At 38.4% G+C, this 23,647-nt stretch overlaps 1 protein-coding gene across 5 annotated transcripts in view; it reads right to left on the bottom strand.

Moving 5' to 3' along the window:
* USP15 (ubiquitin specific peptidase 15) overlaps window positions 1-23,647 on the bottom strand; it is a 179,849-nt gene that overhangs the window by 124,077 nt on the left and 32,125 nt on the right. For all 5 annotated transcript variants that reach the window (XM_043966591.1, XM_043966592.1, XM_043966597.1 and 2 more), the window contains exons 2-3: window positions 6,095-6,222; window positions 545-675 (exon numbers count right to left, since the gene is read on the bottom strand). In XM_043966591.1, the coding sequence (XP_043822526.1) occupies window positions 545-675; window positions 6,095-6,222 (259 nt within the window). The remainder of the gene's footprint in view (window positions 1-544; window positions 676-6,094; window positions 6,223-23,647) is intronic.

Below are 23,647 nucleotides of genomic sequence, written 5' to 3'. Positions count from 1 at the left end.
AGCAGACTTATATTCTGAATGTGACTCATCTTCTATTAGAAAATGTGTACAACAGAACATATTTCCAAGAGACTTCTACCCCAGTGAAGAAAAACTCATCAGTTGTACAAAACTGGCAAATTTATTTGAAGATATTTTAGTGTTTGGCGCTTTTAAAAGTATAGCACTGCCCTTTGCTTTTAACAATAATTTCATAATTTTGGGAGGAAAAAAACCTGACTTTACCAAGAAAGTAATCACAAAACTTTAGAAAGGAAAATATATTAAAATTCCTTATTAAGATTTTATTATTGTATGCTGTGACAATAATAAATTTGGATTATTACTGAACTCTGACATGCTTCTATATTAACAAAAATCCAATTCTATGAAAGCTACCTCTATAAATAACTTTCAAGAACATTTTATTTAAATGAACCTAGCTTTACAATCTGAATGATTTCAAAACTATTTACTATTTACCATATTCAAGAATATATTGTGAGATACTCAAAACACTCAACTCACATACCATTATCTGAGTTCATTTTTCTTTTAAAATTACCTTGCGTGCTATTGGTTCCTGACCCTCCATCAAAGTATACCAGCTGACAAGTTTATTCCAGCCTTCAGTTGGCAATAGGATATAATCCAATTCATCAATAAGATGTTCCTTAAGGGACTGAGCATCACCATCTGTGAGAGAAAAAGATACTCTTAATACAAAAAAAGATATGAAAATATTTATTTCAACATGTTTTTAGTACATACATGTTTCAAAATATAAACACAATCTAATTCTCTTTGCTTATGTTTTTGAAATGGTAGCTTTTATTTTATTTTATTTTTGCAGGACAATGGGGATTAAGTGACTTGCCCAGGGTCACACAGCTAGTGTCAAGTGTCTGAGGCCAGATTTGAACTCAGGTCCTGTGCTGAATCCAGGGCCTGCGCCACTTAGCTGCCCCGTGCCACCTAGCTGCCCACGATATGATAGCTTTTAAATATTTCCAAATACACATTTGAAACTAGATATTCTTAATTAACTGGAAAACTATGAAATCTAAATAATGATGGGATGAGTGTTTTAGGAACTGACTGCTTAAAAAATATATACAAATTTATTTTAAGCTATTAAAATGAAAATCTATCACATATACATATATACATACACACATGTATACATGTTCAGCAAGCAAAAACCATGATTTCTGTAAATAAATTAAAGATGGATAGCCCATACCCAATCTTTATCATGTGACAGTTACAAATGACCTAGATCCCTCCCCCAAGGTCTGTAGTTGAAGTGTTATAATAATAACATAGTTTAAAATACCTTATGCCTTATATATGCCTTATCAGATGTTTAATGTAACCTGGTTGCAGATCCAAATTCTACTCTCAAACTTCCTGTTGGGATGGAATTTCAAAGGCAGAGTATCCCCAGGATATAATGCTAAATTAAGTAGCTATAACCATACTGGGAATGCTTGTTTTATTTCAGAATAAAATAAAATTTAAAAAAAGTAGTTGTGGTAATATGAAATTTTGACCATCCCCAGAATTAGGAACCAAGTGATCCTACTAAGAGGAATACTTTCAAGATGATCTAGTCACATCATATGCATAGTTATAGTTTGGTTTTAATAATTAAGTTTCTTTTAAAAAGCTAAAGTAATTTAGTAAATTCTAATTTTGAAGGAAAAAAGAGTGCTAATGTCATTATATCCTAGCCCTTTGCTGGAAATCAATTGCATCTATACCTCTGCATTTAAAGTTTAAGTTCAAATAACATTCCAAAATAGTTACCTAGTATGGTGGTAATTCTGGAATTAGAGTAGCCCAAGAAAAAATAGAGGACTCTAAATCAATGAACACAATACTTTAAATGTCAGGGTATAATAATGATGGTGATGATAATGATAATGCAATTTGCTACCATGTAAATAGAATTTTCTACCATAATTAAAATGTGCTCCCATGCAAATAAACAAAATAAAGGTCTTTCTGGATTTTAAAAAATGTTCTACTAGTTGTGTTTAATTGTATTCTAGTTTTCCACTACATTAATGTGCCACAAGTTAAGTTATTCCCCTGCTGTTGTACATCTGTTTCCATAACTTTTTATATAATTGTAAAGTAAAACTCTAATAAACATCTTTGAATCTCTATTTTCCTTCTTTTGATACTATCCTGGAATATTTGGAGGTATGATTATTTTTATAATTCTTAATGTGTACTGCCAGATTGCTCTCCCAAGTTTCCACTTGAGGCAGCTAGGTGGTGCAGTGGATAAAGCATCAGCCCTGAATTCAGGAGGACCTGAGTTCAAATGAGGCCTAAGACCCTTGACACTTACTAGCTGTGTGACCCTGAGCAAGTCACTTAAGCCTCACTGCCCCACAAAAAAAGAAAAGAAAAGAAAAAAAGAAAAGAAAATTTTCTGCCTGTATCCTTTCAACTATTAATCCATTGGAAGACTAAAATCTGCCTTTGTAAATTTAAAATATTTCCTTATGTATTTAGATGTCCTTTTTATCTGCCATTGTCACTGCTAAACTGTTTAGTGAAGGATTTAACTATATGAATTATGTTTTTAACTACATAATCCTTTTTTCCCCCTGAAAGAAGTCATACTTCTATAAAGCCAGAAATGAAATATTTCATATTTTCTATGTTCCAAAGGGTCAAGTACCTCAACAATTACTGAAAACCAGTAGAAATATTTATATTTTAAATGTAACAGAATCACATGTGGTATCAACATCAAGACCCCACGAAACAGATGATCAATTATATGATCTCCTCATTTCTCAATTGGCTGGACTACTTTGAGCTTCTCTGACTTTTCCACCATGTCCAAAGAAGCTCATTATTGGGGAAACCTCATCATTCTTCAAGATCCAATCAGTCTTCCACTCTACTTCATTACCATCCTCAGTCCTTCTGCATGGATGGTGGAGTCAAGAATTCCTTCATTTCAGGAGGGAGCTCAGCTCAGACCATTTCCTTATTTGTCACCTGGATGCACTACTTTGGGACTTCTTGGACTGTTTTTAAACATGCCTCAAGTACCTTCCCTCCCTCTCCTCTTTCAGCTTCCTTTTGTGGATTTTCTTCCCTCAATAAATTGTAAGCTTCTTGTGAGCAGGGGCTACCTTTTTTCATATTTATAACCCCAGTGATTTAGCACAGTGCCCGTCACATAGCAAATGCTTCATAAATGCTGACTGACTCAGTGACTCATATGTTTAAAAAATACCTGCTAGTTGGCTCATAGGCTCTTTCTTTTTCTTTCCCCTTAAAAGAAATGCTATCAGGAAGTAGACAATAGAAATGGAAAAATCAGTGGGCATTAATTATGGGAGGAGAATACATAGAAGATCAAGACCACAAAATACTGGCTCCCCCAAATGTCAACTGTTTAGAAGCAAAAGGGATGAGCAATATAGTGACACTCATCCTAAAATGAAAAAATGGTTTTTTAAGCTGAATTTCCCAGTTAATATTTTAAACAGACAAAAAAACCCACCCAACAAAAACCCCCATGTTACACAACTACTTACTTCATTTAATTTAGTAAATATTCATGCCCTAAAGCAGGAAAATAAGTTAGTCCAAATTAATGAATATGTTTGAAGGGAGAAAAATAAGGCAGGATTAATTTCAGTCCATAATACTCAAGTGATTACTTTATAAATTACATATCTTTATGACATATGAATTCTACATTATATGACCATAAAAGTTTCCAATTTAACTGTGCTCTAAAAGTTTGTCAGTTTGGAATTTGGAATTCATTTACTCATAGAAACGATGTTATAAATGGTGTCTAGGTGCCTGATAATATCCTATAAATGCCCATTTGAAATCCTTAATGTATCTGAAGCACAATAATGTGAACCTAACTACAGTATGTAACAATGTCTCTCTACAGGAGGAAACATTCAGTGATCCACAATGGGATGTAAAGACCTCACCTTCTCCTATAGTGGAAGATCAGGGATTCCTCATCAAAGGATCTCTACTCTAGGTAGATAATGGGGAGGCAGATGGCCCTCAAGCAACTAGTAGTAGCTACCATTAGTTGGGAAAATGCTGGGGGAGCTGTTTCATAGGCAGGAGAAAGCATGAGAACAGTGAAGACTGCAGGGAGAAAAGTGCTGGAGCATCCTCAAGACACTTTTGGTTTTAGCTAGTTCCCTGGTCATCTTTCTTTCCTTTCTTCTGCAGGGTTCTAGTATTGGCCTAAGACTTTCCTTTCCACTATCCCCCTCCCCGCTACTGAGAAGAGGGGAAAAGGGAATGTCAGCATTGATAGGCTCCTGAATCATATAAACACACATGTATGTATATTATATAAATGCTAGCTATTATTGTTATTGTTGTTGTTGTTATTTAGCACCTTCTATGTACCAGGCACTGTTCTAAGCACATGACATCAACCTAGCAAAGTCGATGCTATTATTATCCCCATTTTACAGCTGAAGAAACTGAGGCAAACAGAGGTGAAGTGACTTGACTAGAGTGACACCACTGGTGTCAGAGGATGGGCTGGAACTAGTGTAGTAGATAAAGGACTGGAGTTGGAGTCAGGAAGACTTAGGTTCAAATTTGACTATGGCATTTATTAGCTGTATGACCGTGAGTCACAACATCAGAGCTTCAGGTTCCTCTTCTGCAAAATGAGCATAATTAAAGCAATGGTTTCCACCTTACAGGGTTATGAGGCTCAAATGAAACAAAATTTATAATGCTGTACAAACTTTAATGTGCTAAATGAATTTTGTTTCAGACCATGGCTCCTTCTCCTTCTAAGCCCCTTTAAAAACAGAACAATTTCAGAGCTTTCCCCCAATCCCCAAATCAGGCATTTCAAAACGATCCTTACTGAACTGCTCTTTCTTTGCCTTTTCCAGACCCTCGAGGAGAAGACAAAGAATGCACAAGGGACTCTCTGGGTATGGTTTCTCCTGATTTTCTCTCCAGGAAGCGAGAAGCAATGATGCCCTTGCAATCACTGGCACTCAAGTGCTCCTGTTCTGGTGCCTTGTCTCCCATGGTCACCTGTGGTCTCCTTTGGGTGTGCCTTGTTCACATAGAGCTTACCTTCATACACGCTGGCTCCCCTGTTAAGAATGTCAACTCACTGAGGGCAAGGACTGTTTTTCTTTTGTCTTTGCTTAGGACAGTACCAGGTACATACAAAGCATTTAAGAATACTGATAAAATAATCTAGGCAAATTATTCAACTTCCCTGAACTTCATCTGTAAAATGAGGATAATAATGCTTATTATATTCTTCCTCATGAAGATATTATAAGGAAAGCACCTTTTAAAATTTAAAATGCAATATAAATGGGAATTTTTAATTAGGCAAATGACTAAATTAAAATTCATCACACTTCAGAAAAAATAAACAAATGTAAACTGTCTGTCCTAAACAGTACATCCAAGAAGGTAGGATGGAGGCCTGGGGTAAAAAGACATAGGGAGTGGAGGGCTAAGAATACCATACGGGGGCTTGGGAGAAGGGTGGGAGAGGAGAATGGCTAATGGAAGAGCAAGGTGACATGATAGGGGCAAGGAGTAACAGGAGAATGACACAGAGGATAATACTGTCTTTTTTCAAGCTATCTATCTAATCCTTGACTAGAATGGGCCCTGGTGTAACAGATAGATGTGAGGAAGAGGTCAGGGTTGGGATCCTAAATTGGGAGGAAAGGAAGATAAGAAGGAAAGTTAACACTAAGTTTCAGCACTTAAGGGAGAGAAGGAAGTTCCTGTGGCCACAGGGCTGAGATGGTATTTTTATGTGAGGGACACAGATAAGTCAGGTGTACTTAAATTGGATATCAAAGTAGGCTCATATTTATTTCAATTATCTTTTCAAATGGTATTATTTTCCACATTTTCTCAATGTTAATAAAGTTAAACACTTCTTTCAAAATAAGATACTAACTTGTTCATAAATAAGCAAAAATAATCAGTGAAACAGAATACTGTAGCATATCAGGTTTAATATATGAAATTCTATAATGCAAAAAAAATGTCTAATTCATTGATTCATTTAACATATTAACAGCCTTACTTAAGGAAGACAATAATAAATAACCTTTAAGAAGTCCAGAATTATCAATGGGACCAGGGTACACATTTTGATCTCCCATCTGGTATTTGTCCCAACTGTCAAACCCAACATATTTTTTCCACTGTTTGAACCAACGACTATCCACTAAATACCTAGAAAAGAAAAAGAAAAAAAAATGTTAAAGAAAACCAGTCTAAAACCAAAAAATAAAAAAATAAAAAAATAAAAATCATTCTCCTGGCAATATAGGAATATTCAAAAAACATTCCCCCTTTTCCTTCTTAAATTCTTAATAACCTTAAAGGATTACTGAAAGTTATGGTAAAGCACTTAAAGTTATTAGGGGGAAAAAGCACTATCTATTTATAAAGTATTATTAATGAAAGACTCCAAATGACTACTATTTAGAGGGGAGGGACTGAGTCATAATTCTTTTGTAACCCTCCCCAGTAGCATCTAGCACAATGTTAACAATCTAGCAGATATTCCATAAAGAGCTGCTGAAATGAACTGAATCCACTCATCAACATAAGCAATAATTTGAACAGGGCTGGTGCTCATTTCATTGTTTTGGCAAACACTGAATGAGTGAACTCCCCCTACCAAAAGCTACTCTACAGCCTAAGTGTCAGAGAGTAGCCTGGAGCCTTAAGAGGTTAGTCACTTGCCCAGGGTTACAAGGTTACACAGCCAATGTTAGTCAGAGGCTCCCTTGAAGGCTGGGACTCTATTCACTGCTCCAATCAGTAAGTATGACAACCAAATATTCAATATATTTTATGAAGTGCTGATCATGTTTAAAGGCAAACAAACTATGATAGAAAAAAAAGACACTGAACAACAAAAAAATTTACTAACAATACATTTTGCAAATTATCTTAAACATAAATGTGTGTCATTTCTTTGCCTATAATAAAGCCCCAATGAAATAATTTAGTTTTGCTCCAAACATTTACACTTTGTCCTAGCAGTACTTTATCTATATTTGACGGGAAATGTTTATGGTTAACATGAAATTTCAGAGGTGGTCATCTGTTGTTCAATCTTGTCTGACTCTCTGTGACACCAATTAGGGTTTTCTTGGCAGATACTGGAGTGGTGTGCCATTTCCTTCTCCAGCTCATTTTACAGATGAGGAAATGGGGAGGAAAAGGGGGAGCAGATTCCAAGCCCATTGCTCTATCCACTGGCACCACCTAGCTGCTGAGGTGGTCCTATGTTGCTATAAAGACACTCAAGTTTCATTATTTGCCCTGTTGAAATGTAACGGGCAGCCTGGTGCTGCAGTAGATCGAGTGCTAAGCCTGGAGTCAAGAAGACTAATTTTCTTAAGTTCCAATCTGGCTTCAAACACTTACTGTGTGACCTTGGACGAGCCACTTAACCCTGTTTGCCTCAGTTTCCTCACGTGTAAAATGAACTGGAGAAGGGCACACCACTCTAGTATCTTTGCCAAGAAAACCCTAAATGGGGTCAATAAGAGTAGGACATGACTGAAAAAAATGTAATTAACAGAATTTGAGCCATTTGTGTGTCAGGGAGACAGAAGCAGCAGTCTACACCTAGAATATTATGTACAGTTCTATTAGTTATACCTAAAGAAAAATTTGAGAGCTGGAGAAAAAAGCCAGAAAGAGGCAACTAAAATAAGCAAGGAGCTTCTTTCTCTACATAGAGAGATACAGAATAAAAACCCTTAGGAATCATCCACCTGGAAAGATGAAGGCAGAGATAGAGCTGGAATGGATAAGATGAACCCAGGTAAGTTTCAGTACACTCAAAAGCACACCTTAAAACTTGGAAGAATATTTCAGACGAATCAGGTAAAAGACTTATGCAACATGTTACCCCAAGAATTAGTGTAGGAAAATAGAAATAAGTTTAAAGGATAAATGAATTCATGCATGGTAAATCCTAATGGGCATAAAGTATGGTTTAAGGGTTATTTTCCTAATCCTTAATAGCTGATGTCAGGCAAGGAATAAAAGTATGTTCCCAAAACACATCCTTTGACGTTATTCTTAAAAACAAAACATAGGGCTTGTCTGTTCCATTATGACAACTTGTATTTCTTCTATAGGAGTAAAGGCCCCAGGTGAAAAGAGAATATACTTGTTATTCAAAGATTGAACATGTTTAAATAACTATGCAGTTTAAGCATAAAATATCAGTTATTTAAAGAGTAGGTGAAAACTAAGAAACACAAGTTGTCACCATACTGCTGCACATGATAACAAAATGTACCACAGTATCACAAGTCTATTTTCAGCTTTATAATAATGGGAGGGGGAGGAAATGACATACTCATCTACAACAACCCCTCCCCCCCAACACACAAACTTTTAATAGGTTTAAGCAGACTAGCATGTGAAAATTAAAACCACAATAATCTGTTTAGAATACCTGTAAATGCCATAAACTAACATTCAAAATAATATCCTTGAGATATAGTTAGACACTGAATTCTGAATAGTCAAAGAGAACCTCAATTAAGTTCAGTATAGTTTGTTTTTTGTTTCTTTGGGGTTTTTTGGTGGGGCAATGAGGGTTCAGTGATTTGCCCAGGGTCATACAGCTTAGTAAGTGTCAAATATCTGAGGCCGAATTTGAACTCAGGGCCTCCTGAATCCAAGACTGGTGTTTTATGCACTACGCCACCTAGCTGCCCTCTCAGTACAGTTTTGATGTTAATTCAAAGCAATCTCACTTCCTCTGTCATCTCATACATCTAAGGAGTTCTTCAGTCTTCTGGATTCTCCCTCCACCAAGATCTCTTTCATCTACCCGTCCTCCTTTCTATTTCTACCCCCATTTTTTCTCAATAAACTGTAATAAAAGCTGCTTAAACTAGTCTTCCTGTTCCAATCTGCCCTCTCCCCAATTCAGACCACTGCTAGAGTCATCTTTAGAACTGACTGTTCTGATGTCATCTCTCTAACTAAATCTTCAGTGAACGTTTGCCTACTGAATAAAGTATAAATTCCTAACCCAGTAGCATATAAGACTCTACATAAGATGGTTTCAACATACCTTTCCCAGCTATATCTCATTCTATTCTCCTTCTTGTACTTTACTTTCTAGTCAAAGTAGACTACACTTTCTCACACATTCTTGTCTTGCCCTCATCACATTTATGTTTTTTGCTCATGTCTCCACCAACATCCAGGTGGAATAGACTCTCTCCTATATCTATCCCTATCTGTTACAATCCATCCCCAATGAAATCTACTGAAAGGGCAGCTAGGTGGCCCACTAGATAAAGCCCCAGCCCTGGATTCAGGAGGACCTGAGTTCAAATCTGACCTCAGACACTTGACACTTACTAGCTGTGTGACCCTGGGCAAGTCACTTAACCCTCATTGGAGGAGGAGGAGGAAGGAGGAGGAGGAGGAGGAGGGGGGAGGAGGAGGAGGAAGGAGGAAGAGGAGGAGGAGGAGGAGGAGGAGGAGGAGAAGAAGAAGAAGAAGAAGAAGAAGAAGAAGAAGAAGAAGAAGAAGAAGAAGAAGAAGGAGAAGAAGGAGAAGGAGAAGAAGGAGAAGGAGAAGGAGAAGGAGAAGAAGGAGAAGGAGAAGAAGAAGAAGAAGAAGAAAAAGAAGAAGAAGAAGAAGAAAAAGAAGAAGAAGAAGAAGAAGAAAAAGAAGAAGAAGAAGAAAAAGAAGAAGAAGGAGAAGAAGAAGAAGGAGAAGAAGGAGAAGGAGAAGGAGAAGGAGAAGGAGAAGGAGAAGAAGGAGAAGGAGAAGGAGAAGGAGAAGGAGAAGGAGAAGAAGAAGAAGAAGAAGAAGAAGAAGAAGAAGAAGAAGAAGAAGAAGAAGAAGAAGAAGAAGAAGAAGAAGAAGAAGGAGAAGAAGGAGAAGGAGAAGAAGGAGAAGGAGAAGGAGAAGAAGGAGAAGGAGAAGAAGGAGAAGAAGGAGAAGGAGAAGGAGGAGAAGGAGAAGGAGAAGGAGAAGGAGGAGAAGAAGAAAACTACTGAATAGGGGGGTGGTATCGTAGAATCTGCAATTCAATCTGACAGCTCAGTGTAAGGGGGTGTAGTGGCAGGAAAGACTCGACAGGGAGACTAACCAGCATTCTATTATAATAGTCCAGGGGGGAAATGAGGGCTTACACCAGGGTGGTTGCAATGTGAGAGGAGAGAAAGAGGAACATGAGTGATGTTACAAAAACAAAATCAACGGGACTTGGCAAGAGATTGGATACAGAGAGGTGAGAGTGTGAAAAGTTGAGGATGACACTTGGGATGTGTGCCTGCAAGACTGAGAGGACAGTGGTCAGTTATAAGGAAGCTAAGAAGGGGGAAAGTTTCAGAGGAAGAATGGGTATACTAAGTCTAAGATGTCTATGGAATATCCAAAAGTTTTCCAATTGACAGTTAGGGTTGGATACATAGATCTGAGAATCATCAGTATAGAAATGATCACTGAAACCATAGGAGCTAATGAGATCACCAAGTGAAATAGTTTGTAGAGAGGAGGCCTGGGACAGAACTTGGTGAGTCACACACCGGTTAGGGGGCATCACCTGGATGAAGATCCAGTGAAGGAGAATAAAAAGTGGTCAGACAGATAAAAGGAGAACCAGGATATGGCAGTGATGGAAACTGAAAGAGAAAAGGGTATAAAGAAGAAGTTGAGTAAGTGTCAAAAGCTGCAGAGACCAAGAAAGATGAGGACCAAGAAAAGGCCATTAGACTTGGCAAAAAAAGATCATAAGCAAAAGAGTAGTTTTGGTTGAATTACGAGGTTGGAAGCCAAACTAGAGAGTTAAAAAAAAACAAAAACAAAACCGAATCTAACCTTTCAGGGGAAAGGAAGCAGAAGCACTGATTATAGACAGCCTTCTCAAGTGGTTTAGTGACATAAGAGAAAAGAAAAATAGGATAGCTAGGGAAGATGAATGAATCAGGTAAGGGTTCTTGGAGGGTAGAGGAGAGAGAGGCATGGGAATATTTGTAGGCAGATGGGAAGCCAATAGACAAAGAGAGATTAAAGTAAAAGGGAGGGAATGATGGAGAAGGCAATCTACTGGAAAAGATAACATGGAAGGAGATGACTTGTCCATGTAGAGGGGCTTGCCTTTGTAAGGAGGAAGGCTACCTCTTTGTATGAAACAGGGGTGAAAGAAGATATTTGGAAGAAGGCATCTGGGTAAGATGAGATGAGGGGGAGGAAGGAGCTCTCATCAAATAGCCTCAAGGTTTTTCAGTAAAATATGAGGCGAGGTTTTCAACTGAGTGGTGTTGGCAAATGTAGCCATGGAAGGTTTGAAAAAAGAATGAGAAGTTGTAGAAGAGTCACTGTATTAAGTGGAATGTTAGTTAACTAAGGAGATGTAAAAGGACTGTCTTGCCATAGTGAAGCCCATTTGAGGTTAACATAAATTTGCAGTGGGCCTAGTCTGCAGTTTTGTGATTTTCTCCAGCTTGATTTAGCAGCAAGTGAGGAGGAGCAAAGGCAGCAGTTGGGAGTGATCCAAAGCTGAAGCTTGGCAGGGCAAGACTGTGGTTCAGTAGTTTTTCAGTTGTGTCTGACTCTTCATGACCCCATTTATTCATTCATTCATTCATTCATTCATTTAGGGGTGGAGAGGGCAAAGACAGTGGAGTGGTTTGCCATTTTCTTCTCCAGTTCATCTTACAAATAGGGAAACCAAGGCAAACAGGGTTGAGTGACTTGCCCAGGGTCACATAGATAGTAAGTGTCTGAGGCCAGATTTGAACTCATGAAGATGAATCTTCCTGACTCCAGTACCAGCATTCTATCCACTGTCACCTAGCTGCCCAAGGCAAGAATAGGAATGTGATAAGGGGTCAATAGACTCAAGAGGACAGTGTAGAGATAACTGGTCATTGGTGAAGATGGAGTTTAGGGTTGGAGTGGCAAGACAGAGTAACAGGAGAAATGACAATAATCAGATAAAGGCATTTCAGATTTCCTGACCATGAAAGTGGCACATTTGCAGGTGATGGTAAAAAACAAAAGTATTGTTATATGTGGCTGAGGTTGAGTGGAAGAGTAGGACATGTGAAATGAATAAGTTAAGGAACTATGACCGTAGGGTGATTAAAAGAGTTATCAACGTGTGTGTTAAAGTTCCTTAGAGTAAGGGCAGAATGGGCAGCTAGGTGGCACAGTGGATAAAACACTGGCCCTGGATTCAGGAGGAGCTGAATTCAAATCCGCTCTTGGACACTTAACACTTACTAGCTGTGTGGAAAGTCACTTAACCCTCACTGCCCCACCCAAAAAAAAAAAAAGCATAAGGGTAGAAGTTGAGGAAAGACTGTGACCCAGCATAGAATTCACTTAAAGAAAGAGAAATGGCCTGACACCTGGAAGATAATAGCTACACAAGTAAGTGAAGGGGAGTAGTATAAATTAAGGATGGAAATGCAAAACTAAGGAACTTGGATTTTATCCAATAAACAAAGAAGAACACACTGAAGGTTTTTGAAAGTCTATACCGCGAAAAAAAACCCCTATACAGTGAATATCTAGAAAAGGAAATAATGATTACAAAGCACCAGCAAAGCTTTACAAAGAGGAGGTTACAACAAACTAATCTGTTTTCCTTTTTTTTTTTCTGGCAGTGCAGTGAGTGCTAAGTGACTTGCCCAGGGTCACACAGCTAGTAAGTGTCAAGTGTCTGAGGCTGGATTTGAACTCAGGTCCTCCTGAATCCAGGGCCAGTGCTTTATCCACTGAGCCACCTAGCTGCCCGCTTTTCCTTTTTTAACAGCTGGTTAGCAGGTAGATAATTCAGGAGAAAGCTGTTGAATGATTTTGGTAAAGCATCTAATAAACTACTTCATACTATTCTTGAAGAAAAGTGGGTAAGAAGTAGATTAGATAATAATACAATCAGAGGGATTGGATCTGATTGAATATTAAAATATAGTTTTTGTATTTGCCTGTCTCCTACAAACAGATCAGAGAAATAATCTTTAATCTCTCCTACAAACTTAATAAACAGATCAGAAATTATAATATCTCCTACAAAACCAGATCAGAGAATATGATAACTGTCTTCCCATGAAACAGATCAGAGACAGAAAAACATAATATCAATTTAATATTTTGTCCCAAGAAGAAATATAACACATGATCATGTGGAGACTCTCCTCCTAAGAGTGAAGCTCAGGGGATTCCCCATTTCTGAGGGGTTTTGTCCACTCATTACAGGGTGTTGTCAGTTTCAATACTATGATACAGAAATCAATCCAGAAGCAAAAGGCAGCTTAACAATTTCAGTTATAACAAGTATGGAGGAAATACAGAAGCATCATGTTAAGATCACAGGATTCCAAAAAAGGGGTTGGCAAGGATGAGGATGCTCAGATGTTATCATGAGATAGCGACTTACTTCCCTGAGGGAAAAGAAGTCACAAGGTAGGGTCTTTTATCTGCTAGCTATCTGGGTTCAGTTTGGAGTTCAGTTGAAGGACATTTTGCTCCTATTAACCTAGGGTTTCATAAAAAATAATTCTGGATAATAAGGTACCTCTATCAAATCCAGGTGATCCATATATTCATATTAACAAATACATGGTTCAAAGAGTAGCCATTAATGGCTCAAAGGCATGTTAGCAGGAAGATGCCAGTGGAGCACTCCAGAGATTTATGCATGGCTGTGTTCTTTATTGTTTAATTTTTAATTATTTTATTATTATGGACTTGACAACAATTATAAATATTTCCTTATGAATTGTAAAGATGTCCCAGTGAGACTTAAGAAAGTTTTTCGAGGCTAAAAGACAAGAGACTTTCAAAGGTAAAGAGGAAGGCCTTCAGTTAGAAAACAGAAATCCTCACCCTAAAAAAGGTGGAAGCCTTTAACACCTTAACTGCATATGAAGATGCCTCAGCAAGACAGTAAAGACATAGCCATTCATCTACATATTCTCGAACATAACCAAGAGAGGTGAAAGTTACTGGAATGAAAGGAATCATCTTAAGGCAGTGGTTCTTAGTCTTGGGTACCTAAACCAATAAACATTTTTTCAGGGGATCCATGAATGTGGATAGGAAAAAAAATTATCTTTATCTTTACTAACTTACAACTAAAATTTATCATTTCCTTCAATTATGAATTTAAAAAACAAAAATTCTGAGTGGTCTATAGGCTTTATCACCCTAGCAAAGGGGTCTATGACATAAAAAGCATAAGAGCCCTTGACTTAAGGCAATATGGACTGACTTACAGGGGTAAGAGGCAATTGAGCCAGGAGGAAGAATTTGTTGATAGGGGAGACAAGTCTCCTAACTCCGGCATGGGTAAACTGCCTCTAAGCTGAGATTCTAAGGCAATAAAAGAGAAGAGGCTCCTGCCTATCCTAGGCTGAGCATCTTGGTGTACTAGTAAGAGCCCTGTAGCACTTTAGCTAAAAAGAGTATGGTGTGAGATTAAAATTGGATATTAGACCATAAATCTCCCTACTTAACCTTTCCCTTCATTTATCTCCCAGACTAGTAAATGGAAGAAGCTTCTGGTTTTCTAGATAGAGCCTTTATTGTATGGTAGTCACAAGGTGATGTTGATTAGAAGGATAGGAAAGTAGAAACACAAGACAAATCGTCTTAAGTCTAGGCTTAGTCTATATTCCGTATAAAACTCACCAAAAGCCGAAGGCCACCTTTGGGGAGAGAGACCGAGTCAAGCGCGTGCTGTTAACCGAGAGCCGGGCCGAGTCAAACTCCAGTCCGCGTCTGTCTGTGCAGCGCAGCCAGGACACCAGCGGAGCAGGGAAAAGCCCCACTTCCGTTCTCTCCTTGCCTTTTAAGCTCGCACCCCGGAAGTCGAGTGCTCAGCAGGCAATCTGGCGTGCGGCGCAGGCAGACTGGTGTGCGTAGCTCATGCTGTTGGTCTCCTCCCCAAAAGGGTGGTCCTAAAAAAAACTGGCGTCTCTCCATTATCTAACCGACTGTTAAAACTTTTTACCACAATGGTAACACTTTAGCTAAAGAAGACACAGTAATACTCAACATAGCCAATGATCAAAGGTGAAAAAGACTGCAGCTGCTCATCAAAGATGGGAGCCCAGCAGATGGGCAACCTGTTCAGCTAGCCCAAGACTGACAGAAGCTGCCTAATGGCAGAATGGCTTACCCAGCTCCTCTGATAGCCATTTGCCTGGGGAGTACCTGGTCCAGTCCAGCAGCAGCAGAGCCTGGTTGCATCTATAGCTATTTCTCGCACTATAGATGGCTTTCCCCATAGAGTTAATTTAGATCTTTCTTCAGAACCTCCTTCACTTATTATCTCAACTCTATGAAGAATCCTCTCACTTTCTAGGAGAGCACTGATAATCAGGTTCCAAGTTGTTTTCAGCTATGCTTGATTCACTCCTTTGGTAGCTTATGCTTGATATTGGAATAAAATAGACATTGGTGGGTCGTTCCATAGTAAGCAAAAATGAGATTTACTTTGCCACAGCAAGAGGTTTAGTCAACAAGGACAAGCTTGAGAACACTTGTAGTTGATTCAGCTGATTGAATTGTTATTTGAGGTTTTTATGCCTCCACATGCACTGGCCTGGGGTTCCGCAAACCACACGGTGCTCCACCCACTGGTTGTAGCCGTTGCCATGGCGCTGGCACCTCGTTATCACCACTCGCCAACGCCTACATGGGCCTGGCAAATTTATGATTGGAAGCCTAGTGAGGGCAGTCATGTGACTGTCAGGGCAGCCATCTAATTGGCTGGGGGCTATGTGGGGTTTTCTGGGATTGGGGAGGAGAATTCACCATTTTAGCTGGAAGGTGGAAGGCTACAGGAGCTCTGCTGCATATTCTCAGCTGATTCCTGGGCGGTGGTATTTTTTTCAGGTTGTGTAATTTCCCTTTCCCCATTTTATTTCCTTTCCCTTGATCCTACTGATCCTGTTTGTGTGGTTTTTTTTTAAGTTCTTTCTTGTTAAAATAAATCCTGCTCTGTTTTGAGGGAGGCTGCCGGTCTCTTTCCTTGTCCCAATATTGCAGTGAGCTGCTTAGCTAACACTCCCCAATTAAAAATTGGTCCCCACAATGCTCAAGCATGAGAGGCTTTTGGAGCAATGAGGAAGTGATGTCAACATGTCACTGGGTAGTGGTGGCTGTTGTCGGAAAACAGTGAGGTTAATTTTAAATATGATTTTGAGGTAGCACCGTCCATTAGATAGTTCTGGGTGTAAGTCTAAAGCTTTGAAGAGAGGGCAGGATAGTAAATACATACTGGGGAGTTATCAGTAGAGACAGAGGTGATAGCTGAAGCCTTGAAGTGAATAAGATTGTCAAGAATGTACAGCAAAAAGGGTCAACGACAGACTTTTGAAGAGGATAAGGAACCAGCTAAGGAGAATACTGACTCTAAAGCTAAGAGAATAAAGGAAGTTGCACACAGAGGTCACAAGAGGAGGCCTGGAAAAAGACCATGGGTTTTGACAATTAGAAGGTCTTTGGTTACTTTAGAGCAGATTTAGGATATAGTATTAAACTGGAAGAAACCAAAAGGATTGAGGAGAGAGAAAAGTAAGGAAGTTCATACATTGAGTATAGGTAGCTTTTTCAAAATGTTGAGCTCTGAAAAAGAAAAGAGAGATGAGACAGCTAGAGGGATCAAAATTATGAACAGGAGGTTTTTTAGGACTGGGAAGATTCGAATGTATTTTGTGGCAGTCAGTCAATAAGAATTTTTAAAGCACCCACCAAGTTCAAGGCTAAGGGCTTTCATTGCATTAGGTAAGAGAATATAGGGACAGCTGGGTGGCACAGTGGTAGAGCACCGGCTCTGGAGTCAGGAGTACCTGAGTTCAAATCCGGCCTCAGACACTTAACACCTACTAGCTGTGTGACCCTGGGCAAGTCACTTAACCCCAACTGCCTCACTAAAAAACCCCAAAAAACCAACCAAACAAAAAGAGAACATGTACATGGAAAAAAGAGAGAGAATATGTACATGTAGCAGAAAAATATATGCAAATGGCAGTAATTGACAAGGGAAAGAGAGAGAAGAAATGACTGCTACAGCAAGATTCTGGAAAAGGTGGAAGCAACTGTCCTGAAGGACAAATTAGACTATGAAGAATATGGATATTTCTTGTAATAGTCAAAAGTAAAATGTCTTTATGTTTCTTTCAACCCATTCTGAATTATTTTAAGTCACTGTGTATATGGGAATAGCAGGGAGAATATAGGCGATTCAGTGGATACAGTGCTGGGCCTGGAGTCAGGAAGACTCATCTTTGTGAGTTCAAATCTGGCCTCAGACACTAGCTGTATGACCCTGGGCAAGGCACTTAACCCTATTTGCCGTAGTTTCTGTATCTGTAAAATGAACTGGAGAAGAAAATGGCATACTACTCCAGTATCTCTGCCAAGAAAATCCCAAATGGGGTCATGAAGAGTTGGACATAACTGAACCACAAAAAGAACTTGGGCTAGATCATATCCTGAGTTCCTCCCTCTAATTTATAATCAATGAGTTCTCAGGGAATGCAAATTAACCTGAACATTTGGTTCTGTATTAAAAGGTTTATAATGGTTTGATAACTTGTATTAAATCAATTGGAGGACTCCCCACAGTAGTAAGAATCTGAGACTGTTGGCCCTCCTCATGGTTTGTACATGAAATTCCTTCTATGTAAATACTTTTATTGCTATGTATCTTAAATGTGAATATGGACTATGTGTCTTCCTGTTTGCTCCAATCCCTTCTCATGTTTGTCCTTTCTTTTAGAATTCCCACTGCTACCAATCTAGTACAAGTTCTCATTCTCATTGTCTGAATAATTGCAAAAGCCTCCTCCTCCTTTTCTCCATACTAGTTCATCTCTCACCTTTCATACTGTTGCCAGAATATCCCTGAATATGAACTGCACTATTATGCCTTGTAATACTGTTCCCTAAGACTGTATTCCCTTAATTCCTCTTCACCTACTGATTTCCAACCTGGCCTAAAGTTCATCTTAAGTGCCACATCCTCTAGGAAACCTTTGCTGAATTCCCTGGGTGACAGCTGTCTGTACCTCTAATGTAACTGAGAGTGGGAGTTACCCACACCAGTGGCACCAAAGGGGATAAACAAATTTTCAGAAAGTACTTACTACGTAATATTGTTCATTGCAGCTATCTGTGTCGGTGCCTCATTTCTTTATTCAACTATACACTCCTCAAAGGCAGGGAATGTCTCTCAACTCAGAATACATTAGACAAAAGTTTATGACACCATTACTATATTCCCAAAAGTGTTTTGAAAAAAGCAAACAGTGAAAAAAAATATTATGGGGGCAGGGGGATGGAAAGGGCATGTTTAAATTACTAAAAAAAAAATCCAAACTTTTAAAGTTCTTTAAAAGTATTGTTTATAAAATATTTATAGCAGCTCTTTTTGTGGTGGCTAAAAATTGGAAATCCAAGGAATGCCCATCAATTTAGGGAATGGCTAAACAAGCTGTGGTATATGATGGTGATGCAATATTATTGTGCTGTAAGAAATGACAAGGAGGATGATTTCAGAAAGGCCTGGAACGACTTGTATGAACTGATGTATAGTGAAGTGAGCAGAACCAAGAGAACATTGTGCACAGAGATAGCAATGTTGTTTGATGAAGAACTGTGAATGACTTAACTATTCTCAGCAATACAATGATCCAAGACAATCTCAAAGGCCCAATGATGAAGCATACTATCCACTTCCAAAGAAAGAAATAATATTGATTGAACACAGACTGAAGCATGCTATTTTCACTTTCATTTTTTCTTTTTATACAAAATGACTAATATGGTAATGTTTTACATAACTGCACATGTATAACCCACATCTGATTGCTTAGCACCTCAGGGAGGAAGGGAGGAAAAAATTTGGAACTCAAAACTATTAAAAAAAGTTTATTATTTAAAATATATGTATAGTAAAATTATCATGTAAAAAAAGGGAGTATTACTTATATAAAATTGCTATGCTAAAACATCCTCAACTATGAATATAGCCATGGTTTCCTAAGGACCTCTATTAGGGGTCTATACAACCTAGACTGAGTGATGTGGACAGAAAAATAATTAAATTTCACAAAATTGGATGAGACTTTAGGTGTACTTAATTCAACCTGTACTTAACCAAGAATTCCTCCTACAGCATCTTCAAAAAGAGGATATCCAGCCTCTGCTTAAAGATCTACAGAAAAGGAATTCACTACCTGCATGCCATTTTTAGACAGCTCCAAAAAAAAGTTTTCCTTTATTCTACATTTGTTTCTCTGTAACTTTACGCACTGCTCCTGGTCTAGGCCAATCTCTTTTCAACAGGGCAATTTTCCAACCCCAGGTCTTCTTTTATTTGGACTAAACACATCCCTAGAGATCCTCCAACCACTCCTCATACAGCACGATCTCTGCTCCTTTTATGACGTTGGCTGGCTTCTTCTGGCTATATTCCAGCTTCTCAGCCATCCTTTTTTTTCCTCCTGAATTCAAATTTATTGTATTTTCAGTTCAAATTGTTTCCATCCTTCCCTTCCTTCCTCCCTTCCCCAACCCCCAATAACTGAAAAGGCAAGAAAAATAAATCATATCACAAATATTAGCCATATCCAAAAAACAAACATATATACATGAAAGAAAAAAGAAAAAAGGAAAGAAAAGGCAAAAAAATGCTTCAATCTGCACTCTGAGTCCATCAACTATCTCTGAGTGTGGATAGCACATTTCACTGTGAGTTCTTTGTAATTGTGACTGATCACTATGTTGATCAGTTACACTGCAGTGTACAGAAATGAACACAATACTCCAGATGTAGGAAGACCAGGGCAGAATAAAACACAACTAGTACTTCTTTATTCTGGATACTATGTCTTTCTTAATGTAGCCCAAGACAGGAAAAGTTTCTTTGGCTTCCAAGTAAAAATATACATTTATATTGTGTTTATAGTACACAAAACTCCCAGATCTTTATGATATCTTTAAAATAATTCAGTATATTCCACCTCTTCCTCATTGTGATTTAATAAGATTTTGCTGAATAACATACATTTACACACACAAATGTGTATGTGTATATAGGTATAAACATACACGTGTATTTCTGAAAAACTGTTAAGACTCTAAGAGAATGGAAATTTACTGTGCTTAAAAAAAGGCTTCATTTAATCAGTCAAAATAAGAGATGGTAGTGGGAAAATACACACACATATTTCACACGAGATTTTCAAGCAATAACCGTATCAGTTAGTAAGAAGTATAAAATGGGGAAAACATTAGGATAACAGAAATAGCTGACGTTAAATAATACTTTAAGATCTGCAAAGCACTTTACATACAATACAGTATCTCATTTGATACTTACAACAACTGTGTAAGGTAGGTGGTATTATCTCCATCTGACAGACAAGAAAGTTGCAACTCAGAGGATTTAAATGACTTGCCCATGGTTTTATAGCAAGTAAATATCAGAAGCAGAATTTGAACCCAGGGTCTCCTGACTCACCTACCGTATCCCTAAGATAAAAGGCTTCCTGTTTTCAAAAAGAATTTATGACTGATAAATGTTAAAATGCTAAAGAAACAGGTAATCAAAAATAAAATTCAAATAAAGTAAAAGGGGCAGAGAACTCTTATTAAACATGAAGAACCACAATTCTAAAAGATACATGATGAAATATGGTATCTGCCTTCCAGTAAGGACTCAGAGTGAAGATTGAAGTATGTTTTGTTTTCTTGTTTTCTTTCTTTCTAGGCTAACGTGAGAATTTGTTTTACAGGACTATACGTATGTGTAATGGGCTTTGTTTTTCTTGACTTCTCAGTAGGTGGGAGAGTGGGAGAAGGAAGTGAGAGAATTTGTAACTGAAAAGAAAATTCCATTAAAAATACATACACATATACATGTACACACACACACACACACACACACACACACGTGTATATATGGAGGGAGAAAGGAAAGGGGAGAAGATAGGAGCAGAGAAATATGTATACAAGATCCTTGAGATGAAACTGTTGAAGGGGCAGTTAGATGGCGCAGTGGATAAGCACTGGCCCTGGATTCAGGAGTACCTGAGTTCAAATCCGGCCTCAGACACTTACTAGCTGTGTGACCCTGGGCAAGTCACTTAACCCCAATTGCCTCACAAAAAAAAAAAAAAAAAAGAGATGAAACTGTTGCTTTGGTTAGGCAATGACTATTTAGCTCTGAGCTTCTTGGCAGATTTTTTTAAAAAAAGGTAAATGTGTTGGACTCTGTCTAATAAAAGAAAGCATAAATTAATCTGGTAAGAAACTTTTTCTTGAAGTTAATTTGTGGGAGGAATTTGTAATGTGGATCCTTGAATCGAGAATTTGAGTAACATGAACAATATATATATTTTAAGTTTTTGCAAAAGATCATATATACAATTAGGTTTAACATGAAATCTTAATTTTAAAAATGCATTTCTATAGGGAACCAGGAGTACCTTAATCCAAATCCAACTTCAGCTGAACTCTTGAAAATTCCAGATATGGTCAAAAGAAATAGTGCTGGAGCAGCTAGGTGGCGCAGTGGATAAAGCACCCGTCCCGGATTCAGGAGGACCTGAGTTCAAATATGACCCCAGACACTTGACACTTATTAGCTGTGTGGCCCTGGGGAAGTCACTTAACCCTCACTGCCACCCCCCCCCAATAGTGCTGTTTTGGAATTAGAAAGACCTAGATTCACATACCATTTCTGACACATTTATATGAGATAATGTATGTTAAAATGCTATTCAAATTCAAGAGTCTTATAAAGGTCAACTATAATTTTTATTTTGGGAGAGTCAATGAATGAAAAAGAAATCTGTATGCTTTCGCTTTTTTTTTTTTTGTGCTGGGCAATGAGGGTTAAGTGACTTCCCCAGGGTCACACAGCTAGTAAGTGTCAAGTGTCTGAGGCCACATTTGAACTCAGGTCCTCCTGAATCCAGGGCTGGTGCTCTATCCACTGGGCCACCTAGCTGCCCCCTTTTCACTTTAAATGAGATGATGTTCTTTCTTCAAAAGTTACAAATCTGAGTTGGATCACCTAATCCGGGCAACTTCACTGCACAAAGAGGTGTGCCACAGGATGTTCTTTAACAAATAACCTACAGTATTTTAACCATGAAGTAGGATGAGGGGGAGGAAGCAAAAATACTATCTCTGAAGTTAGAAGCCCTAAGTTCAAATGCTACTTGTGATGTTTACTACCATAGTGACCTGAGGTAAGTCATTAAACATGCCTGGATTTTCAGTTTCTTAATCTAAAGGGAGGGAAGGCTAGACTAGCCATACCACTGAGGGCCCTCAGCTCCAGATCTGTGATGCTATCAGCTTTCCTGGGCAAGAATAGAGGACACTCATAAAATGCTGAAATGATGTCAGTACATGAGAGCCTCTGTGGGGTTTGGAAAATAAGGATGGAATGGGGCAGAAAATCACAGGTGCTACTGTGAAACTGTGACACAATGGGAGAAGTCTATGCACCCCTGTCCCTAGCTAACAGGTACAGAAAGAGAGACAGGGGTTAACTGCAGTGAAACTGCTGTACCGGGCAGCTTGGATTAGTTGAGCTCTGGTTCATTTAGTCCTAAATTCGGCCTGAATTACAAGTGTAATAATTTGCTTAAAAAAGTGACATCAACTTACACAGCATTAATATCTGGGTTTTACTCTATGCTGTTCAGAGTATATATAGTATATTGTTTTATATATTAAAAAATATCACTGTCAAACAAGGAGACCAACATGGTGAGATCAACCACTAAGCATTTTAGGTGCCTACTATGTGCCAGAAAACTTCTCTATACGGGGAGGGCCGGAGAGAGAAGTCTCTATATTCAAGGGGCTTGCCCCCTCCCCCTCTCTCATTTATTTATTTATTGATAGATGAAAATATATACAGAATAGAAGTGTTTGGTTTTTGGTAGAGGGGAGGCTCTAGTAGCTAGGGGAAAAATTTTTTTAAAACAACCATTTCATGTAGAAGATGCCATTTGAGGAGAATTTTGAAGGATCCTAAAATGGGAAATAAGGCAAGAATACATTCCAAGCATGAGGAAATAACAGTGCAAAGGCATAGAAGCAGGAGATGGAGTGTCTGTCAAAAGAAATGTTTAAGTTGGACCAAGGAATCTGTCAATGGGAATCATGTGCTGAAAAGGTAAGTGAAGTCAGGTTGTGAAGAGCTTTGAATACAAGAGAGGAGTTGCAATGTGATTCTAGAGAGTTAAAGGGAGACAGACAGGAGAACAAATTATTTGGGTAAAGCAAAGCTGTGTAGGGGATGAAATGGAGTGTAGGAGAGTCCTCACCAGCAGCACCCCTGGTAAGAAGTGACATGGGTGGAAGGCGCATGAATGAAAAGAAAATGGATGCAAGAAATGTTGTGAGGGTTTCTTTCTCCCTAAAACCGTAGCACAGAAGATTGGTTGAAGGAACTGGAGATATTTAAACCTGGGGAAAAAAAAAATTGCTCAGGAAAGCAAAAGTGGGCAAATTCAGATGATGAAATGCAAGTCTTAGAAGCGACTGTAATAGTTCATCTACTCCAGTCCCCTCATTTTAGGTATGTGGAAACAGAAATTAAGTAACTTGTTCAAGATTACACAGC

Source organism: Dromiciops gliroides, chromosome 5 (genome assembly GCF_019393635.1).
Source record: "Dromiciops gliroides isolate mDroGli1 chromosome 5, mDroGli1.pri, whole genome shotgun sequence".
In the NCBI taxonomy this organism is placed as follows: Eukaryota; Metazoa; Chordata; class Mammalia; order Microbiotheria; family Microbiotheriidae; genus Dromiciops; species Dromiciops gliroides.
This window is presented reverse-complemented; position numbering and strand designations above follow the sequence as displayed.